The sequence below is a fragment of the Baudoinia panamericana genome, assembly GCF_000338955.1.
Source record: "Baudoinia panamericana UAMH 10762 unplaced genomic scaffold BAUCOscaffold_9, whole genome shotgun sequence".
Lineage (NCBI taxonomy): Eukaryota > Fungi > Ascomycota > Dothideomycetes > Mycosphaerellales > Teratosphaeriaceae > Baudoinia > Baudoinia panamericana.
The window spans coordinates 1032273-1048249 of NW_006911265.1; the positions used below are offsets into that span (position 1 = coordinate 1032273).

Sequence of the window (15977 nt, forward strand, 5' to 3'; positions counted from 1 at the left end):
AACTGCTCACTTGAGAGTTCTGCTCGCTCGAGGTTTACTTTCGGTAGCTAAGCTGGAATGTTACTCTAGTCTACAACAGACCAGCACACACATTCAGCTTCGCGACACTAGGGTCATGGTCGGACACGACATCCGCATCAGTAACCCACGAACTGACATGCACATGCTCGAACTGCGGCAAGAGTAAAGCCACCTTTGGGCTCACGTACATATGATCCAACTGCTCCGTGTTCGCTCCAAAGGTGTACGTATATCGCTCCAACGGTGGAGTAAGCGTCGCATCATCTAGGTCCTTGAGTCCAGAAACAGACGCAAAGGTCTGCAATGGCTCAACCCAGCTGAACTCGTTGTAGTCACCGGCCGCGATGACGGCGGCGTTCCTGTCCTGGGCGAGGATCTGAGCGATGAAGTTGCCAGTGACTTGAGCCTGGAGGTGACGCTCGTCGACGCCACCGTTGGTTGGTGGACGCGCGTCACCCTGGATCGAGGAGCCGCCAAGCTTGGCAATCCAGTGCACATTGACGGTGAAGAACTTGTTCTTGCCATCAAGAGTCTCCCAAGCTGCAGCAAGGGGCTTGCGGCTGTCAACCCAGGCAGGGTTTGCAGGATCGATGCGTCCCGGGTTGTACTTGAGCTCGGGACCAGGCAAGACCTCGTTCGCATCGGTACTGCTGCCCGGGTTGGGGTTGTGCGGACGGATGACGGCAGGGTTGTACAGATATGCAACGCGAATGTTGCCGCCCGGTTGGCCGCCGTCTTGGTTGTTGACAGGATCAATGTCAACGTAGCTGTAGTTGACCTTGGAGCCAGCAGCATTGATGGCGGCCGTCAGGGTAGAAAGAGTGACATTGGCATTCACTACGCCGTTGTTAGTCGCACCATTGTCGTCTTGGATTTCCTGGACGAAGAGCAAATCCGGAGTCTTGAGGTATGTCACGATCTGCTGGGCGATGTCATCGAGGAGTGCGGATTGCGGGCTCAAGTTTTCGACGTTGTACTGGCCAATTGTGATGCCTGAGCAGCGACCGCTGGAAGTGAGACGTGTGGGCGGTGGGAACTCCGGTTGCTTGGGGGTGGTGATGGTGATCTTCGTGGTTGGAAGGACGTAGTAGAAACCATAGGTGTAAGTCACAATGCCCGTGATGTCGGCAAGCTGGTCGCCGAGCTTTACGTCTTTCGGATTGTCGGTGCCATCAAGTGGATCGCCGATAATGATACCCTCGGGGTTGCCATCCCTCGGTGTAGCTGTCAGCGATCCACGGCTGTTCTTTCCTGTAACGATCCAATTGCCGCCAATGACCCACGTTTCGCCATACGTGTTTGGCCTGCTGATGGCAGAGGGGTTCTTAATCGTGACCAGCTCGCCATTGATGCTCTCCCAGAAGTCCAACCCGTATTGCTTGGGTTGCAATACCGGATTGGCGACCGAGACCAAGCTGGTGTTACCGGGTAGCCCGAAGACGTCACCGTTGTCAAGGGAGGTATACTGCTGGGTTGGTGGGTTCAAGCTGGTCTTTCCAAGCAATGTGGATATCAAGCTTTGTTGGCCAAGCTGAAGAGGCGTAACGGTGTTGCCAGTGGAAAGGGTAGTAATGTTCTTTGGAGTGTCAATCTCCGTAAGGTATAAGTACGTTGAAGTCGAGCGGTATTCGGTCACACGGCCATTCAACGAGACAACATTGCCGACGGTTGCGTTGGGCAGTCCAGCACGGCCATAGACGTAGATGGACTCGGAAGTTACATCATCTGTGTCTGGTGTTGTCGAGCGGATCCAAAAGCCGTTCGGTCCTTTGGCGGTAACGAGGCCTTGAACACCTGTGACAGTTTGACCCTTGTATGGGGAAATGAAGCGGTTGCCGTTGATTTCTGCAATGGTTATGGCAGACACGCAAGCAGCAATAGATGCGGACAAAGCCGCCAGCGACAGGAACTTCATCTTCTGATGCGAAGTACAACAAGAGAAAGCCGAAAGCAAGATGGTCGAATGCCTACTCTGTGCTTACCTTTATGGCACCGCTACAGACCACTATAGCAGTGTAAGAGTTTTTTTGAAGCTTGACTGACGGGACCCAGATGGCCACTTTGTAGGCCAATGCAGACTATAGGTAGTACCTGCAGCATATTGCTTGCCTTTTCGGACTGGTTGGTTTCTAGAAGTCAGAGAAGCTGATGTTGCAGAGAGGTGATCATAAGGGTTGCAGCACAAGCACCTTGGCAGCGGTGGCGAATGGCGGCGGCGCGACTTAGCTTCACTTGGCCTCACTTGGCAGCAGCCCTCGTGCTTGCGAACATCGTTCGGAATGGTAGAGAGGCTGGTTGTTTATTATGCAGAGCTTGAAGATAGTCAGGCGCCAGTACAGGCTGGGGAACGATTTCGAGCGGACCTTTGGCCTGGAATGGTGCTGCGCATATGCCTGTGTCACTGGTCACGACTCGCAGAGCCTCAGAAGGCGGAAGACACGGGTAGATCGGCTCACGCCTTTGTAGAATAGGGCCCCTTCGTGATAGCTGTGTTATATCCTCAACTTAGCATGTCTGGTGGGGTCAAGGAGGAACTGGAGATAGACCAGGTGTAGCTCGTTCCAGGCTCGACTGCGGTTAGTGGTTGATCTCGATGCCGCAACGGTGTTAGCAGTCAAGCAAAGTCAGCGTTTGCTGCATGAGTTCCGGCCTGACGAATGCACGACGTGGTGTACGCGATTGGAGTAGGAGTACCTTGGTGTTGTACTTGACAGCGGTGCGCAAGTGCCTTCCCTTTCTTCCCGTGGTCCGAGCGTTTCGCTTAATAAGCGTTAGAGATCCGTCGTTGCGCCCACAGCGTGCTTCCTTCAAACCACAGATTTAACTATCTCGGCGAAGCTCGTAAGGTGGGAATCACAGTGGTAGGAGATATGACCCAGGCTATGAGTCCGACGGCAGGGCTGAAGCGTGGACCTGGCAGGCCGCCTAAGGATGCGACGCCTCTATCGAAGAAGCCCAGGTTATCAACAGATCTTGGGTCCAGTCCCGCGCTACTGTCACCTATAGTGAGCATACCGGCCGTGGAGAAGAAGAAGGCACAGGTACCGAAGCTACCTTCAAAGGTTTCCGACAAGAGGGCGCTTCCTACTTTACCGCAACCGCAAGCCTTACCGCTATCCGACGACGAGTATCAGAGCATCGCCGCCAGCGCTGTGCTTCAGGCCTCCTTGGCGCGCTCGCAAGCACGATGGACAACGGAGGGTTTATTCGAGCGGTACTGGGTGAAGCCGGAGACAGGCAAGAACGCAAAACCTCCCCCGGCGAACAATCCAGACGTGAAGTGGATGAAGGCCAAAGGCGAGTGCCGCATTCGGATCGAACCTCACATCTTCGAGTGCCAGATGTACGTTGAGGAGAAGCCGAAACCACCGCCACCGCCGAAGCAGTATCCGCCCCCCGGTCAGGCGGGGTACGGGCAGCCGTATCGGCCGCAGCAGTATACGCCTGGACAACCATATCAGAACCAAGCCTTACCGCCGTTACAGCAACAGTCGCACCAAGGGAAAACACTACCTCCAATCAACAGCATGACGCAACGCGCACCTTCAGGGCCGGTGACGCCTGCCTCTAGAGCCCAACCTGCTCAAGTTCAGCCCGAAAAGAAGATGCCCGACCCGGTTATCAGCAAGCTTGCCGCACGCGCCTCTCAGGATCCCGAGCTTAAGAGCCTCATGAAGGAGGTGGCGACAGGAAGCGCGACCGCCGCACAACTCAAAGTCTTCCAGACGCATATCGATGATCTGCAGAAGCAGATTAGGGTAGAACGAGAAGAGAAGGAGCGACAGGACGCAGAGGCTGAGAAGAGGCGGCGTGAAGCTGATGCTGCGAAGGAGGAAGTGATACTGTACGATGGAGCGAATGATAGTCGCACGGGCACACCCACGCCGCACAACCAGCAACCCCCAGCGACACAACAAGCGCCTTTTCACAACCAGCCATCTACTTCGTCTTACGCGGTTCAACAGGGTTGGACTGGCCAGCAAAGCACGCAACGCCCAGTGATCCTCTCCTTCACCGTACCAGGCGCAAGCGAGGACCGCTTTCTCTTCCCTCAGCATAGCATCCTAGAGACACTATCACCGCATCATCACCTCGCTTCCTTTATAGTCACCCGCAAAGGTCGCGATGCTGCCGACCCGACGGGGTTGGATCCCAACAAAGAGTACTGGCAGCCTGTCACCATCATGTTAGAGGTCAAGACCGGGCTCGAGACCACTTTGCCAGAGTTCGTAAAGCGTTGGGTCAAGCCTGCCAACGAAGTGAGGAAGCATATGGAGGACGTCATGAAGCGCTGCGAGCGAGCGCCCGAGAGCTGGCTCGCTTTGAGGTTGCCCTTGAAGGACATGGAGAAAGAAGATGACATGTCTTCAAAGGCTGTAAGCAAGGAGGCAAGTCCGATCGTACTTGTTGAGGAGAAGAAGGCGAAGGTGCAGAGTAACGTGAAGTTTGTGAAGAAGCCTACATCGGTGTTGAAGAAGAGTAATTCTGCGACCAACACGACAGCAGGAATCAACACACCTTCGAAGCATGGTCCTGATGCCAGTACGGGCACGGTAGCTGCTGAAGTGTCAGGCGATCAGGCAGGGAAGCAGGGTGGGGAGACTGCTCCTATTGAGGCGGAGACGACAGAAAGCGGACGGCCGAGGAGGGCTGTCAGGAAGAGTGTTAGGATCAGCGAAGGATAATTGTCCTTCTGTTTCAGTCTTATTCTGCCTCTCACCTTCCACTGTACACAGTCACGTGATATACTCTCACTTCCACCCGGCAACTTCCGGCATCAGGCGTTCTCCGCCTAAGAAGACTGCATCTGTAAAGATAATTGTTCGCATTGACTCCATCCATCAACATCAGCCTCTACGTAGAAGATAACCTTACCCCTTCCTCGGCATACATCCACGACCATGATCGCATTGCGTCTCGCCCGCCATCTCATTCGCCGCTCCATCCCCTTCCGCAGCGCAACCCCATGCAGCATATACCAACATCTGCGCGCATACGCGCTACTGACGCCGACAAGAAGACCGAAAGCAGCGATTGACTTGCCTCAACGAAGACTTGACTCGCTATCATCGGCTTTCGCACGCCTCAGCTTGGAGAGCCGACCTCAGAGCACGGGCGTGGTCACGAGGCAGCAAGTACGTGGGATGAAGGTGCGGAGTAGCGTCAAGAAGCTTTGCGATGGGTGCAAGAGCGTGAGGAGGAAAGGAGGAAAGTATGTGTATATCATATGCTCGAAGAATCCAAAGCATAAGCAGAGGTATGTTGTGCCCTAATCATAGTCGTTCTTATGCCGTATTGACAGTCTTTCTAGGCAAGGGTGAAAACAAGGGGGGTTCTCTGTCCACCGGGATCGCTTGCAGTTGTGAAGCGCGTTTAGCGAGGCGTTGGAGGTGCATTCAACGTGAGAAGGAGAGGATGTGTCCCAAGCGTGGTGCCGGCCACATCCGACTCTGCCTACACTACGTACTAGGCGCATACATCAATCGTGCAATGAGCATCTTCCATGGCTTCCGCATTTCTTGCACATCACCTGCCGGCACAGCAGTTCTTCGCACATAACTGCGCATTGCGGACACACGAGCAGACTGCACTCTTCACAAGTCAAGAACGTGTCAAAGACTTCTAGTCCCTGCGGATACACGCTACGCAAATTCACCGCCGTCTCCTCCGCTTTCGCACGTATTTCTTCATGTAACCTGTTGCGGCCGGGAATCGAGCTGAGTAACAAGCTTTCAGCGTAGATGCAGCAGAGCTTGGCGCAGCGGCTGCAAATTTGGGGCTTCGAAACCGCAGGAGTACTGCAGGGCTGAAAGTACTTGTCGTCCAAGTGTCGGTAGCTTGTGCGGACAGCCTTGTCGTGACTCGGTGTCTCGAAGGCATCGTCTGGGACAGGCGTTAGCGCCGTTAGAGGGGCGCCGTGCGCGCCGAAACACATGGCCTTTTCTGTATTCAACAAGAATGCGTGACAAGGATGTTTGTAGGAGAAGTCGTGAGCCGGCAATTTCAGTGGGGAAAGACCAACATCTTCGCGCATGGCTTGCATATCGCGATTGACGACTGTATCTCTGCCGGAGCTCCCTGAGGTCGATGCGGACGGAGATGGCGAGAGCGCCAAGCAGTTCTGGTATTGCGTGAGGACGTCGTCTATGTCGATATGGGTAGCTGGATGGCCGCTTGGCTTGGGAGCCGTCTGCTCGGCGAAGCCATTCTCGCCTGGCTCGACTGTGCCTGCAGTCGGCTCAGGCTTGTAATCTGGATTGTCAATCCACTCAACACCGTCTTCGTCAGTGTACAATCCTTTTGTAGTATGCATAGTAAGGTTCTCGAGCTTGAACTTCTCCTCGTCGTTCTTCACTCGTTCCGAACCAATGACCATAGATGTGGTGTTCCGTTCAATGCAGCCGATTCCAAAGACATCGCTCAGCCGGCTCGTATAGGCTGTGATCTCTGGCAAGGCCGTTGCCTGCCCGACACAGTGACGGCCTACGGCGCTTGTGCATGATGGTTTTTGGCTGATCAAGATTGTCTCCGCTCGCTCCTCGTCTTCTTCATCGTCACCGAAGTCGAAAGCGGAGACTGGTCGAATGTGTTCAAGCATAGGTCGTGGATACAGAGCTTCGCGCTTGTCTTCATGGTCGATTCGCTCGGCCTCTTGTAGCAAGCTCACGCGCAGCAAGCTTATGTGATCATCGTCGTATCTCGATATCGAAAACAAATCAAGATTACTGCCGTGGCTGACTCCCTCCGGTATCTGGACTTGCAGCTTGCTGTCACACTCTGACTTGAAACAACCATTCTTCTCGCCGTCAATGGTTTCGTCCCCTCCGCTCGGCGTAATAAGCTCGGTAACGCTACTTTCTTCGTCGACGTCCTCCAGCGCAATTAGAGGGACTCGCATTGTGTCTTCTCCGTTTCCCCCTATGATGCTAGTCTTATCACGCATAGCGGGATGAGCGTGCTTAAGCTGCAATGCTCGCTTGTCGCTGGCTTCTAATATCTTTTGTCCGAAGCTGCCATCTCGTAGTAACTTGCCGTCCGGCGAGCATTTCACTTGCAGCACTGAAGGCTGGGTCGGACAGGGCGATACCGTCCGTTCCGGCGTTTCGGGAGCTTCTACGCTGCATGGGAAGATGGAGGATGCTTCTCTAGACCGACGCATCTCTTCGTTCATATCCCTCATGAAGTCTGAGACTTCCGAAGGGCTGTATTCGGCTGAGATGCGCGCACGCATGCTCAGAGGCGCAGCCTTGCCTCTCCGTGCACTGTTGTCATTGCCATCGAGGTTGGTGATGCCAAGGCCAATGGGTTGTTCATCGCCCACGGAGGGTTCGCAGAGTGTCTGATACGTCTTCTCCCTCTCCGCAGCAGTCGAAGCGTAGGCGGTGCTTTCGCCGTCCGAGTCGCGGCCTAGCATGCGGTTCCACTCCGCACTCGGCCCGTCAGGTTGTGGCGACTCTATCAAGCGTTGATTGACTTCCTCGTCCCCGATGATATCTGACAAGCAATCGACCACCTCGTCAGACGCTGTCTTAGCTCTCTCCTCCATAGCCTTGCGAAGCTCACTTTCTCTGGCAGCGGCAAGATCATCCACAGCTTCTGGTTTCTCCGCGTTCTGACCTTCTGAGTCTACCGCTTCTGTAGCCGGACGAATGAGAAACCTCCGTTTCTGGAAGAAGGCTTGTTTGGCAGTACGGTCCATCGCCACATCAGCGCCAGTATGCTTGATGAGCTTCTTCAACTTGCCGCTCGAAGGCTCCGTCATCTCTTCGTCAATTGCCCAACCCACCGTCTCGAGCTTGTCCAGTGTCATCTCCGCATAATCCTTCTTAGGCATCCAGCCAAACTTATTGCCCTTCGCAACAAGCTGGCGCGCATCCTCGATCCTGCCCTCTCGAGCAGGTTTGCGAACTTGCTTCTGCAAACGCTTCTGAGCTCGACCTTGGCAAGCTGTCTGCTTCCTGTCCGCCTTCACACTCGCTTTGGCCCTCTCAAGCGCGAATGGCCAGTTGGGATCATCAGGCGAGGCTGGATACGCAGGCGAGCATTTCGGCTTGGAAACGTACGTCAGCGGCGAGCAGTCGGGATTAACCGTACGCACTTTTGACAGATGAATCGGTGGCGGCACAACTGGCGCCATTCTCTGGATGGTGGTGGCTGTTGTTCGTATCGAACTCTCCGAAGTCGCATGCCTAAGACTTGGATCGTTGGTTTCGCTTGACATCATTGGTACCGAAGGTGGCGCATACTTCTCTTTGAAGTCTTCGATCTCAACAAGAGTGCTGTCGGTGTTCCCTTCCTCGCCATTGCTGTGCCAGTACGCTTTAGGATTGACCGCTGGATGCGGCGAGAGCCGTGCTCCAGTAATGGCAGGACTCATTGCTCGGCTTTCCGCAGGCTCGCCGACAACATAATCGCGCTCCATCACATCGTCTCCGATGTGCGCACATTGCCATGTTGAGAGAACGGATGGCTGACATGGTGACATCACGTGTGCTTTTACGTCGAGTCTGGGCTCCTTCTTCTGCCCGCCATTTGCAACTGCGTTCAGAGCCTGCAGAGCAAGATGCTGAATCTGGGTAGGTGGCGTCTCCGACTCGGACAGCGCCGACAGTTTCTCGTGCTGCAAAACATGTGCCTTACACGGGCTGAGCGAGCCTCCACCCTGCCCAGCCGGAAGCGAGTAGGCGGGTGCGCTCTTCTTGCCCGGTAACAGAGCAAGCAAGCCACTCCTCGAGCTAGACTGCGGCATGCTACTGTCGTCCGCGTCGTCAGAGCTGACCTTGAGCTTGGCGAGCATGTTTCCCCAGGTTGGCTTTCGTTCCTCACACTCAAACGACGACTTCGGGCCTGCGAGACCGCCTGCACACGCAGCGTCTAAGCTTCGAATCACATCGGCCATATCCCTACCATAAGAACGTGCGAGCGGGTCGCGAGCGGTCATCTTGTGTCCATCTGGCTCCGACGGTGATAGCTTCCCTGCAACCGCTTCTGGGTGAGTCGGGATGTTTCCCGGGCTTCCAGCGATCACAAGCACTGGTGGCAAAGCTGCAGCGCTGTCAGTCCGCTTCTTCACTGAGAATTAGAGAGGCTGAAAGCCTACTAGCCAACGGCTTCAAGTCTTTGGCTCGCACCGGTTTCGAAGTAACTATGGACGAGTCAGCGAAATATTCATCTGCCTACGAAGTATGCGCATACAGTGGGTTGCCACCCGTTGTGAGTTCTGCATGCGAGGGTTCGGACGAGAACGTACCTTGAGCCTTGAGCTCGTCATTGTCCGCCATGGAGGACTTCTTATCCGTAGCTGCTGTCAGCGACGACTGCTTCCTGAAGGGAGCTTTCGTGTTGACCGGAGTCACCCAAGTCGTAGGGAGTGGGAAAGCCATGATTGAGGGTCAGGTTGCATTCACGGACGAACGAGACACCACTATGTGCTGAGCAAGCTCGGTATATTCAGGAGTGAGCGAGGCCGGTGCGAGAAAGTAAGGTCAGCGAGTAAGTGTGCGCCGTGCGAATTCAGCAGCTTTGTTTCAGTGTATCATTAGCGTGAATATGTTCTCGAGCACCTCGTTCAACGTCACTACATGGCCGTGGGGCTCACCCTCGCTTTGCATGCCATGTTTCGGTACCGTACGCACGTCGGACTGCACATGAAGAGAGGGCGTGTGATACAAACCATCCATTGACGACGGGACCAATGTCTGAAGCAGCTGCTGACCGCCCAGCATATTGAAATGATTTTGTTAATGTGTTGGCGCAATGCAGGAACCTTACCAGACTTTGGCCTTAAGCTGCTAGCTCAGACAAGGTATGTTTTGCTCAAAGTACACGTCATGCAAGTTGTTCGTCGACTCGTTTCACATGCTCATCATTTCTTCTGCGCGTACAGCTTTGTCCACTCACGCGCCGTTCGAATGGCTTCCGGTTGGTTCTCCTGCATGGCGTTAGCAAACCATAGAATTCGTGACGTCGGTCAGAGAAGTTGATGCCTATCCGCGGCAAACGAACCTTCCATTGCTTCGCCACCGCCTCGTTCAAGGGATCCTCCGGATTAGGTGCACCCAGCAAGGCCTGTATGCTGAGCAGGATCGTCCGAATTTGCAATGCGGGTGACCAGTTGTTCTTCAGAACATCCAAGCATATTCTGCCTAGCCGATCAATGTTGGGGTGGTAGATGCGGGTAAGGAAGCGTATTCGCGGAGGGCACATTGGGTAGTCGTCTGGGAGGAAAAGCTCAAGGTTGAAGATGCCACCTACAGTACTCATCAGATCCCGCCTCCATGTTCGCGTACGATGTGGGCAGCCTACCTTCATAACAGCTACCACCGGGGCCCTCCACCATCACGTCAAAGTACCGTGCATTGTCATCGTGCGGTTGTGCAGAGATTCCAGGCACTGGCTCGCTCTGCAACCTCTCCGTCTCCTTGATGATACGCTTTGGCAGCGGGGCAGTCATGATGGATGTCTGCCCGCCCGTCACCGAGGTATATGGCTCGCTTTGACGTTGCCGTAACCTGATCGCGCGAGGTCTGAAGAGGGCGGTCCTCTTTGGACAGAGGATTGATGGTGTAGGGGACGCCGGTGCGACTTATCCCAGATGCTATTCCGAAGGGAAGAGCGAGTCTTGTAAATGCTCCCCTCACGCAGATGGACGATCGAGCTACACTTACGGCGCAGTAAGACAGCTGGAAGTCGCGAATGCGTTCACACTCATGCGAGTCATTCGTACGCCCCACCTTCTCGGGTCGCGCCATGCGCGTCTCGCGGCACACGCCTCCCGGCACACGCCTCCCTTTGACCTCGTAATTATCACTTCAACATCCTTTCCAGCCTCCAGACACCCGACACTAGACTCAATGAGCGAGATGCCAGAACCTCTTGCAGCCGCAAAATCGGCGTTTCATGGAGGGGGAAGCCGAAGTAACCGGCCATCAATCTCGAAGCGCGCATTCAGTCGCACTCAATGCCCGGTATGTGGCGTCATGCGTTGCATATGGCATCCTCATACAGTCACTGGACAACCCTAATGGCTCTGGATGGTACCTCGACGATGGCCGACATTACGCGGGAGCTTGCCGGACACTGGCGTTATCAGCCTTGCGACCAATTTTCCTTGCAGTCTCTGACGCAGGGCGAGCAAGAATTTACGATGTTGATATCAAAGACTGTCGGTATACTCTGGCTGGTAACGGACGAACAATTACTGCCCTGAGCTGGTCAAGTACGGATGGAGACTTGTTAGCTGCCGGCACCATTGACGGCTGTATAAGTCTATGGAAGCTAGGGAATCCAGTCACCCAGGTCTGGCAGACATGCGCGCCGCGCACCAGATGTACGAGCATCGCCTTCAACGCTTTATCACGCCATGTCTTTGCGTCAAGTCATGCGGGCGATGTGGAAATATGGTCGGCTGCACCGTTCAAATGCCCCATCAAACGCCTCGCTTTAGCAAGTGCCTGCGTTACCGCTCTCGACTGGAACCTTAGCGTCGCTGGGAGATTGTTGACAGTGTCCGACGATGCGATTATCCGGATATGGGACGTCGCTGCCATGGCGGATGGCAACCTCTCTGACGGGGACGATCTTTTTGGCGGTCCCGAAGCTTTGCAGCAAAGCCCTCACCCAATTGCCAAGATCTCGCTCGATGCTGAGCCCGTCACCGCAGCTTGGCTCGGTGAGTACGGCTTCTATGCCTTGCTGCACGGTGGCGATGAGGTACGCCTCTATAGTCTGGGCGCTGACTGGGAAATGCTGCATGAAGTATGGAGGCTGAGGTTGAGGACTAATGCACTTGCAATAACTTTACGAATCACTCAAGGCGCCACAAGGCTTACAGTAGCCTCCACCCGCGCGTCAGAATCGCACCGCATACCGACTGCAGTGCTAGATAGCGTAGGCGGTCACAATGTCCCTGATTCAACGTATGTCCACAACGTCGGTGACAAGTCCGTGTTCGGTGGTGCAGCTGGCTCTACGAGTACGAGGGCCATGAAGCCTATGAAGGTCTCATGGCGCATTTCGGCAGGAATGCTTATTGCGCAACCTGGCTCACCTGGTCAGACGAGCCACAGACGGCACGACAGCGGAGAGACTGCCAGGAAGTTCGGCCGCAGCAAACCTGGTTCACCGACGGCACTCATCTCGGACGGTTTCAAATCCATCTCTCAGTTGCCTAAGACCCGGGCGAACATGGATGAAGCGGCTATGCCATTCCTCTCGCCCACGGTACCAGCACGCAAGCCCTCGCCAGGCACCATACTGCCACGTATCGAGGACATGGCCTTGTCCACTTTGGGACCGAGTGTCTTGACATTGGTGGAGATCCAAGATGGAAATGCAAGCGACTCCGACGACGAGACGTATGCCGGTGGCATGCGTGCTAGCGGCGGCTTCATGGCAGGTGGCGGCAATGTACCCCGGCCCAGGGCATGCGGTGCGATCTTCGCCCCGAACGGACAGCTTGTGATGTTTGGGCGACGGAAGACACGACCTTGTACAGCAGTCAAGCGAGCAGGTTTACCTACTCACCTAGCACGGAACCCTGCACAGAGAGTCGCCCGCCTGTTTCCCGGATTTGGCAACCTCCATGCCATAGCCGAAGACGGGAGTGAAGACGGTGCCTTGGGTGATTTGCATGTCCATGTGACTAACGGCAGCCCAGCTACAAGGATCGCGAAGACAGCCAAGAGCGTGAGGCAGACCGTCCATTTCCAAGGCTCCTACCCCGACGCGCACAACCATGGCGCGGAGCAAGCCTTCATATCTGTGCTCGCTACAGACGCTTGGGTCGCAAGCTCCATGCAGACTACCGTCGCCTACCACATCCTTCGACAAGGTAGTGACACGGGCAGCAGCGTGTGCGCATACAATGCGGAGATTGCGGATCTCGCTAGGCAGGCCGATACTGCAGACATATGGCGCTTGTTGGGCATGCTCGTTGACACTAAGGTTCCGCTACAAACCCCAAAGGACACAAGCACCGAGTCGAATGTTCTGGTCGTCGCGCGTAGGGTGACCTCACTTCTGCATGGAGACGTGGATAGTGCCCCGACTCAAGCGCACTCCAACAGCCACCGTGGAATGCTACGTTGGGCAGATGGACCGCTAGGTCCACAATGGCTAGTTCGACAATGCCTGGGTTGGGCCGAGCAGTCTGCCGATACTGTGTTGCTTGCCGTCCTGTCATCTGTCTTAGTGCAGTCGGTCCACCTTGGAACAATGACGGCTCCGCAGCAGGCCATGCGTAAGACATTTCCCATATGTGATGCAGACTATGCGTCCCAGCCACATTACGTCGACGCAGTAATCGCGACCAATCGCCTAGTACCTCTGCTGCGAACCGACTCCGAACCGAACAGCGTTGTCCATATCTCGCCCACCAAATTGCGGTATCCTTCCCTCGCGTCCTCTCGGAACGTCTCGCAACCATCAACGCCTCATCCAGATTCTGGTATCAATACGCCACCCCTGGCCTTTCCACCATTAGCAAAGAACAGCACCAGGCTCTCTGCAACAAACTCCGGCTCCACCAGTCCAGAATATCACCGTAGCAGCTTCAGCGCTGCTGCTCGACACTATGCGCAGAGCATCACCGACAAGTTTGCCTCGTACGGCGTATCCCCGCCCACGAAGATGTCGGGCACCAGTCCGAGCACTCACGAACTATCCTCAAGCTTACCTACTGTTGCCAACCTCTGGTCAAAGTCGGTGTCCTTCGCATCTGCGACCAGTACATCGAGAGACAGCCAACTCAGCAACAGCCATAGCGCCCATGAAGAGGAAGGCTACGACACTGATAAGACGATCGAAGACAGCAGCTTGCCACAGACGCCGAGAAGTGTCCGCGGTCCAGTATCTGTCACACTGTGCAACAACGACCTGTTCTCGGACGAGGTTTCTGGGAAGGTGAAGCACCAACTGCTACCCGACGATCTCCTGCCATCAACAGTCTTGTGGGTCAGACACCATGCGGAGCAGCTCCGTTGTTGGGGTTTGAATCAAAAGGCGGCAGAGTTTGAGAAGGTGCTTGGCATCACACATCCTGCCTCGGTTGCCAACCCGGCTCACTTGGGGATGCAGCTGGCACCGCAACCGCGGTCATCGAGAGTGACCTGCAGCATCTGCTATACTGTTATCCCTCGGCTCCAACAGGCCTGCTCCCGCTGCTTGCATGCCACGCATCTGCACTGCTTAGAGGACTATTTGTCAAGCCTAGATGGTGGCGAAGACTTCGAGTGTCCTAGTGGCTGTGGGTGTCGATGCTCTCACTTGCCTTTCGAGCTTCTCGAGGTCATTACTAGGGAGCAGACGTCCGTTGAGACAGTGCCGAAAGTCATGAGAAAGAAACCAAGCTTTACCGATCCTCGGAGATGGCGCGCAAGAGTAGAAGGCGACTCATGGTGACCGCTAATTATCCGACCTTACTGGGTATCTGAATTGCATACTTGATCCTAGCCTAGGGCTTCGATAGGAGTAACAGGCGACATGTCTGTCACTAAAGTCGGAGCTACGACTTCAACCCTCAGACCTGCTTTCTCGGAGCAGCAGGTCCTCAGGAGACTTCTTGCTGGTCGGGATACTCCCCGGACGAGCAGCCATGGACAAAGTCGGGCATCAAGGATGCGGAAGCTAGCAAGTGCAGACCGGGCTCAGTATGAGCTCGAGCCTCAGCTATTCGCACACCCTTAGTTCCATAGTCTTACTGCTCGGTGCTGCTTGTTTTACGCCTATGACAAAAGGATGATCTGCAACCGCGTTGGGTGACGATCATAATGCAGACTTGCGGCTACGCAGACCTTGAAGAGCCTAGCCTCTCACGTGGTTGCTCTTCAGGTCATCGGTACAACCCAGCCAAAGATTCAGATGGGTACCAACCAGACGCCGCAGCACACTGCTGCTAACGTCGTGACGAGAGCAGAGCCGCTGGTGAACGACCAAGTCTTTGCATCACGAGCCTCGCTTGTCTCGGCACCTGTATGTCTTGCACGCTGCTTCTTAATTTGGGTGTGTCCACAGGCCTCGGTATGACCAAAGTGGGCACGCTTCACGACCCCACGGGCAGCTAGCACGTGGTGAGGCTGTGATGGCGAACTCAAATGTCGAACGCGGGGTCAATCTGCTTCCTGAAAAGCTTTACCCGACTTACTCGGTATCGTCTTGTATACAAGTACATCGAAGCTAAGATTGTTGGCAAACTACCGAGGCCTCCAATTCCTGCTCGTGATGAGTGACTATTGATGCATTGGCGCCGGAGAGTGCCTGATTTCAACCCGTAGCGATGGCGATCATTGGGTCTTCTGCTGCGATCTTTCACTGCATCAATGGGTCCTCTTGTACAGAGTAAAGTCAGTGGAGCAGCAGCATCACTGACATGCGGTCGACAACTTAACGCGCCTACTCTGCCGGACCGAGCGGAATCAAAGGGAGACCACAAGGGCGCGCTGCAGCCCGAAGCCCAGATCTGCGTCGCTCCTGGGGCTAGCGCCGCATGGATACAACTTCCCCGGCCCCAATTGGTCCGTTTAGATCCTGGGATGCGCATGTCTACGGCGACCAGACCGCTCTTGTCTATCATGTCCCGCCTAGAGAAGCGCCATCCATGAGAGTCGCATGCTCCAGCAAGCCTCTCCACATCCCCAGCATATTTCCACACCTAAACGTGTCGCGACGGTACGGAGGTACCTCGTGATGGGCACGGTAGTTTTCCTCACCTTCTCCTCAGTCAATAAGATTGCTGTTCCGCTCTAAACCTGCTCCGCTTCCTCTGTGTCGTCTTCTTTCCCCTCCGTCATCTCTGTGCGTCAAAGTGCGAGCGCATTCATACTAATCTTATCAATATCGACACCCCGCCATCAATATGGAGACAGTACACCACAATATGCCACCGTCTCCTGGTGAGTGGGATCCTCGACTGGTGTGGCATTGACGACACAAAGCTGACGATCTTAGACGGCTCCGAT

The 15977-nt window shown here is 55.1% G+C and overlaps 7 protein-coding genes across 7 annotated transcripts; 3 read left to right on the plus strand and 4 right to left on the minus strand.

The window, feature by feature from the left end:
• Nucleotides 1-70: 70 nt before the first annotated feature.
• BAUCODRAFT_25924 (uncharacterized protein) lies at nt 71-1936 on the minus strand (the record flags this gene model as incomplete). Its single annotated transcript, XM_007679781.1, has 1 exon — nt 71-1936. One exon carries the CDS (start codon nt 1934-1936, stop codon nt 71-73), a length of 1866 nt encoding a protein of 621 aa, XP_007677971.1.
• Nucleotides 1937-2835: 899 nt separating this feature from the next.
• BAUCODRAFT_36075 (uncharacterized protein) lies at nt 2836-4826 on the plus strand. Its single transcript, XM_007679904.1, has one exon. It carries the CDS (start codon nt 2892-2894, stop codon nt 4704-4706), a length of 1815 nt encoding a protein of 604 aa, XP_007678094.1. The 5' UTR covers nt 2836-2891; the 3' UTR covers nt 4707-4826.
• A 291-nt stretch (nt 4827-5117) lies between these two features.
• BAUCODRAFT_45272 (uncharacterized protein) lies at nt 5118-5279 on the plus strand (the record flags this gene model as incomplete). Its single annotated transcript, XM_007679930.1, has 1 exon — nt 5118-5279. A coding segment is annotated over one exon (162 nt), but the record flags the coding sequence as incomplete, so codon positions are not given.
• A 135-nt stretch (nt 5280-5414) lies between these two features.
• BAUCODRAFT_36078 (uncharacterized protein) lies at nt 5415-9153 on the minus strand. Its single transcript, XM_007679905.1, has one exon. It carries the CDS (start codon nt 8960-8962, stop codon nt 5501-5503), a length of 3462 nt encoding a protein of 1153 aa, XP_007678095.1. The 5' UTR covers nt 8963-9153; the 3' UTR covers nt 5415-5500.
• Nucleotides 9154-9886: 733 nt separating this feature from the next.
• On the minus strand, nt 9887-10474 carry BAUCODRAFT_73523 (uncharacterized protein; the record flags this gene model as incomplete). Its single annotated transcript, XM_007679990.1, has 3 exons — nt 9887-9952; nt 10027-10271; nt 10327-10474. The coding sequence occupies 3 exons, from the start codon at nt 10472-10474 to the stop codon at nt 9887-9889; spliced, it is 459 nt and encodes a 152-aa protein (XP_007678180.1).
• A 344-nt stretch (nt 10475-10818) lies between these two features.
• On the plus strand, nt 10819-14765 carry BAUCODRAFT_562997 (uncharacterized protein). Its single transcript, XM_007680315.1, has one exon. It carries the CDS (start codon nt 10921-10923, stop codon nt 14419-14421), a length of 3501 nt encoding a protein of 1166 aa, XP_007678505.1. The 5' UTR covers nt 10819-10920; the 3' UTR covers nt 14422-14765.
• BAUCODRAFT_562996 (uncharacterized protein) lies at nt 14766-15713 on the minus strand. The gene has a single exon (XM_007680316.1). The coding sequence runs from the start codon at nt 15590-15592 to the stop codon at nt 15110-15112; it is 483 nt and encodes a 160-aa protein (XP_007678506.1). The 5' UTR covers nt 15593-15713; the 3' UTR covers nt 14766-15109.
• Nucleotides 15714-15977: the final 264 nt, after the last annotated feature.

Excerpts from the sequence above, each read along its gene's own strand:
- BAUCODRAFT_36075 (XM_007679904.1), top strand. The coding sequence starts at position 2,892 with ATGACCCAGGCTATGAGTCCGACGGCAGGGCTGAAGCGTGGACCTGGC.
- BAUCODRAFT_36078 (XM_007679905.1), bottom strand. The coding sequence starts at position 8,962 with ATGACCGCTCGCGACCCGCTCGCACGTTCTTATGGTAGGGATATGGCC.
- BAUCODRAFT_562997 (XM_007680315.1), top strand. The coding sequence starts at position 10,921 with ATGGAGGGGGAAGCCGAAGTAACCGGCCATCAATCTCGAAGCGCGCAT.
- BAUCODRAFT_562996 (XM_007680316.1), bottom strand. The coding sequence starts at position 15,592 with ATGATAGACAAGAGCGGTCTGGTCGCCGTAGACATGCGCATCCCAGGA.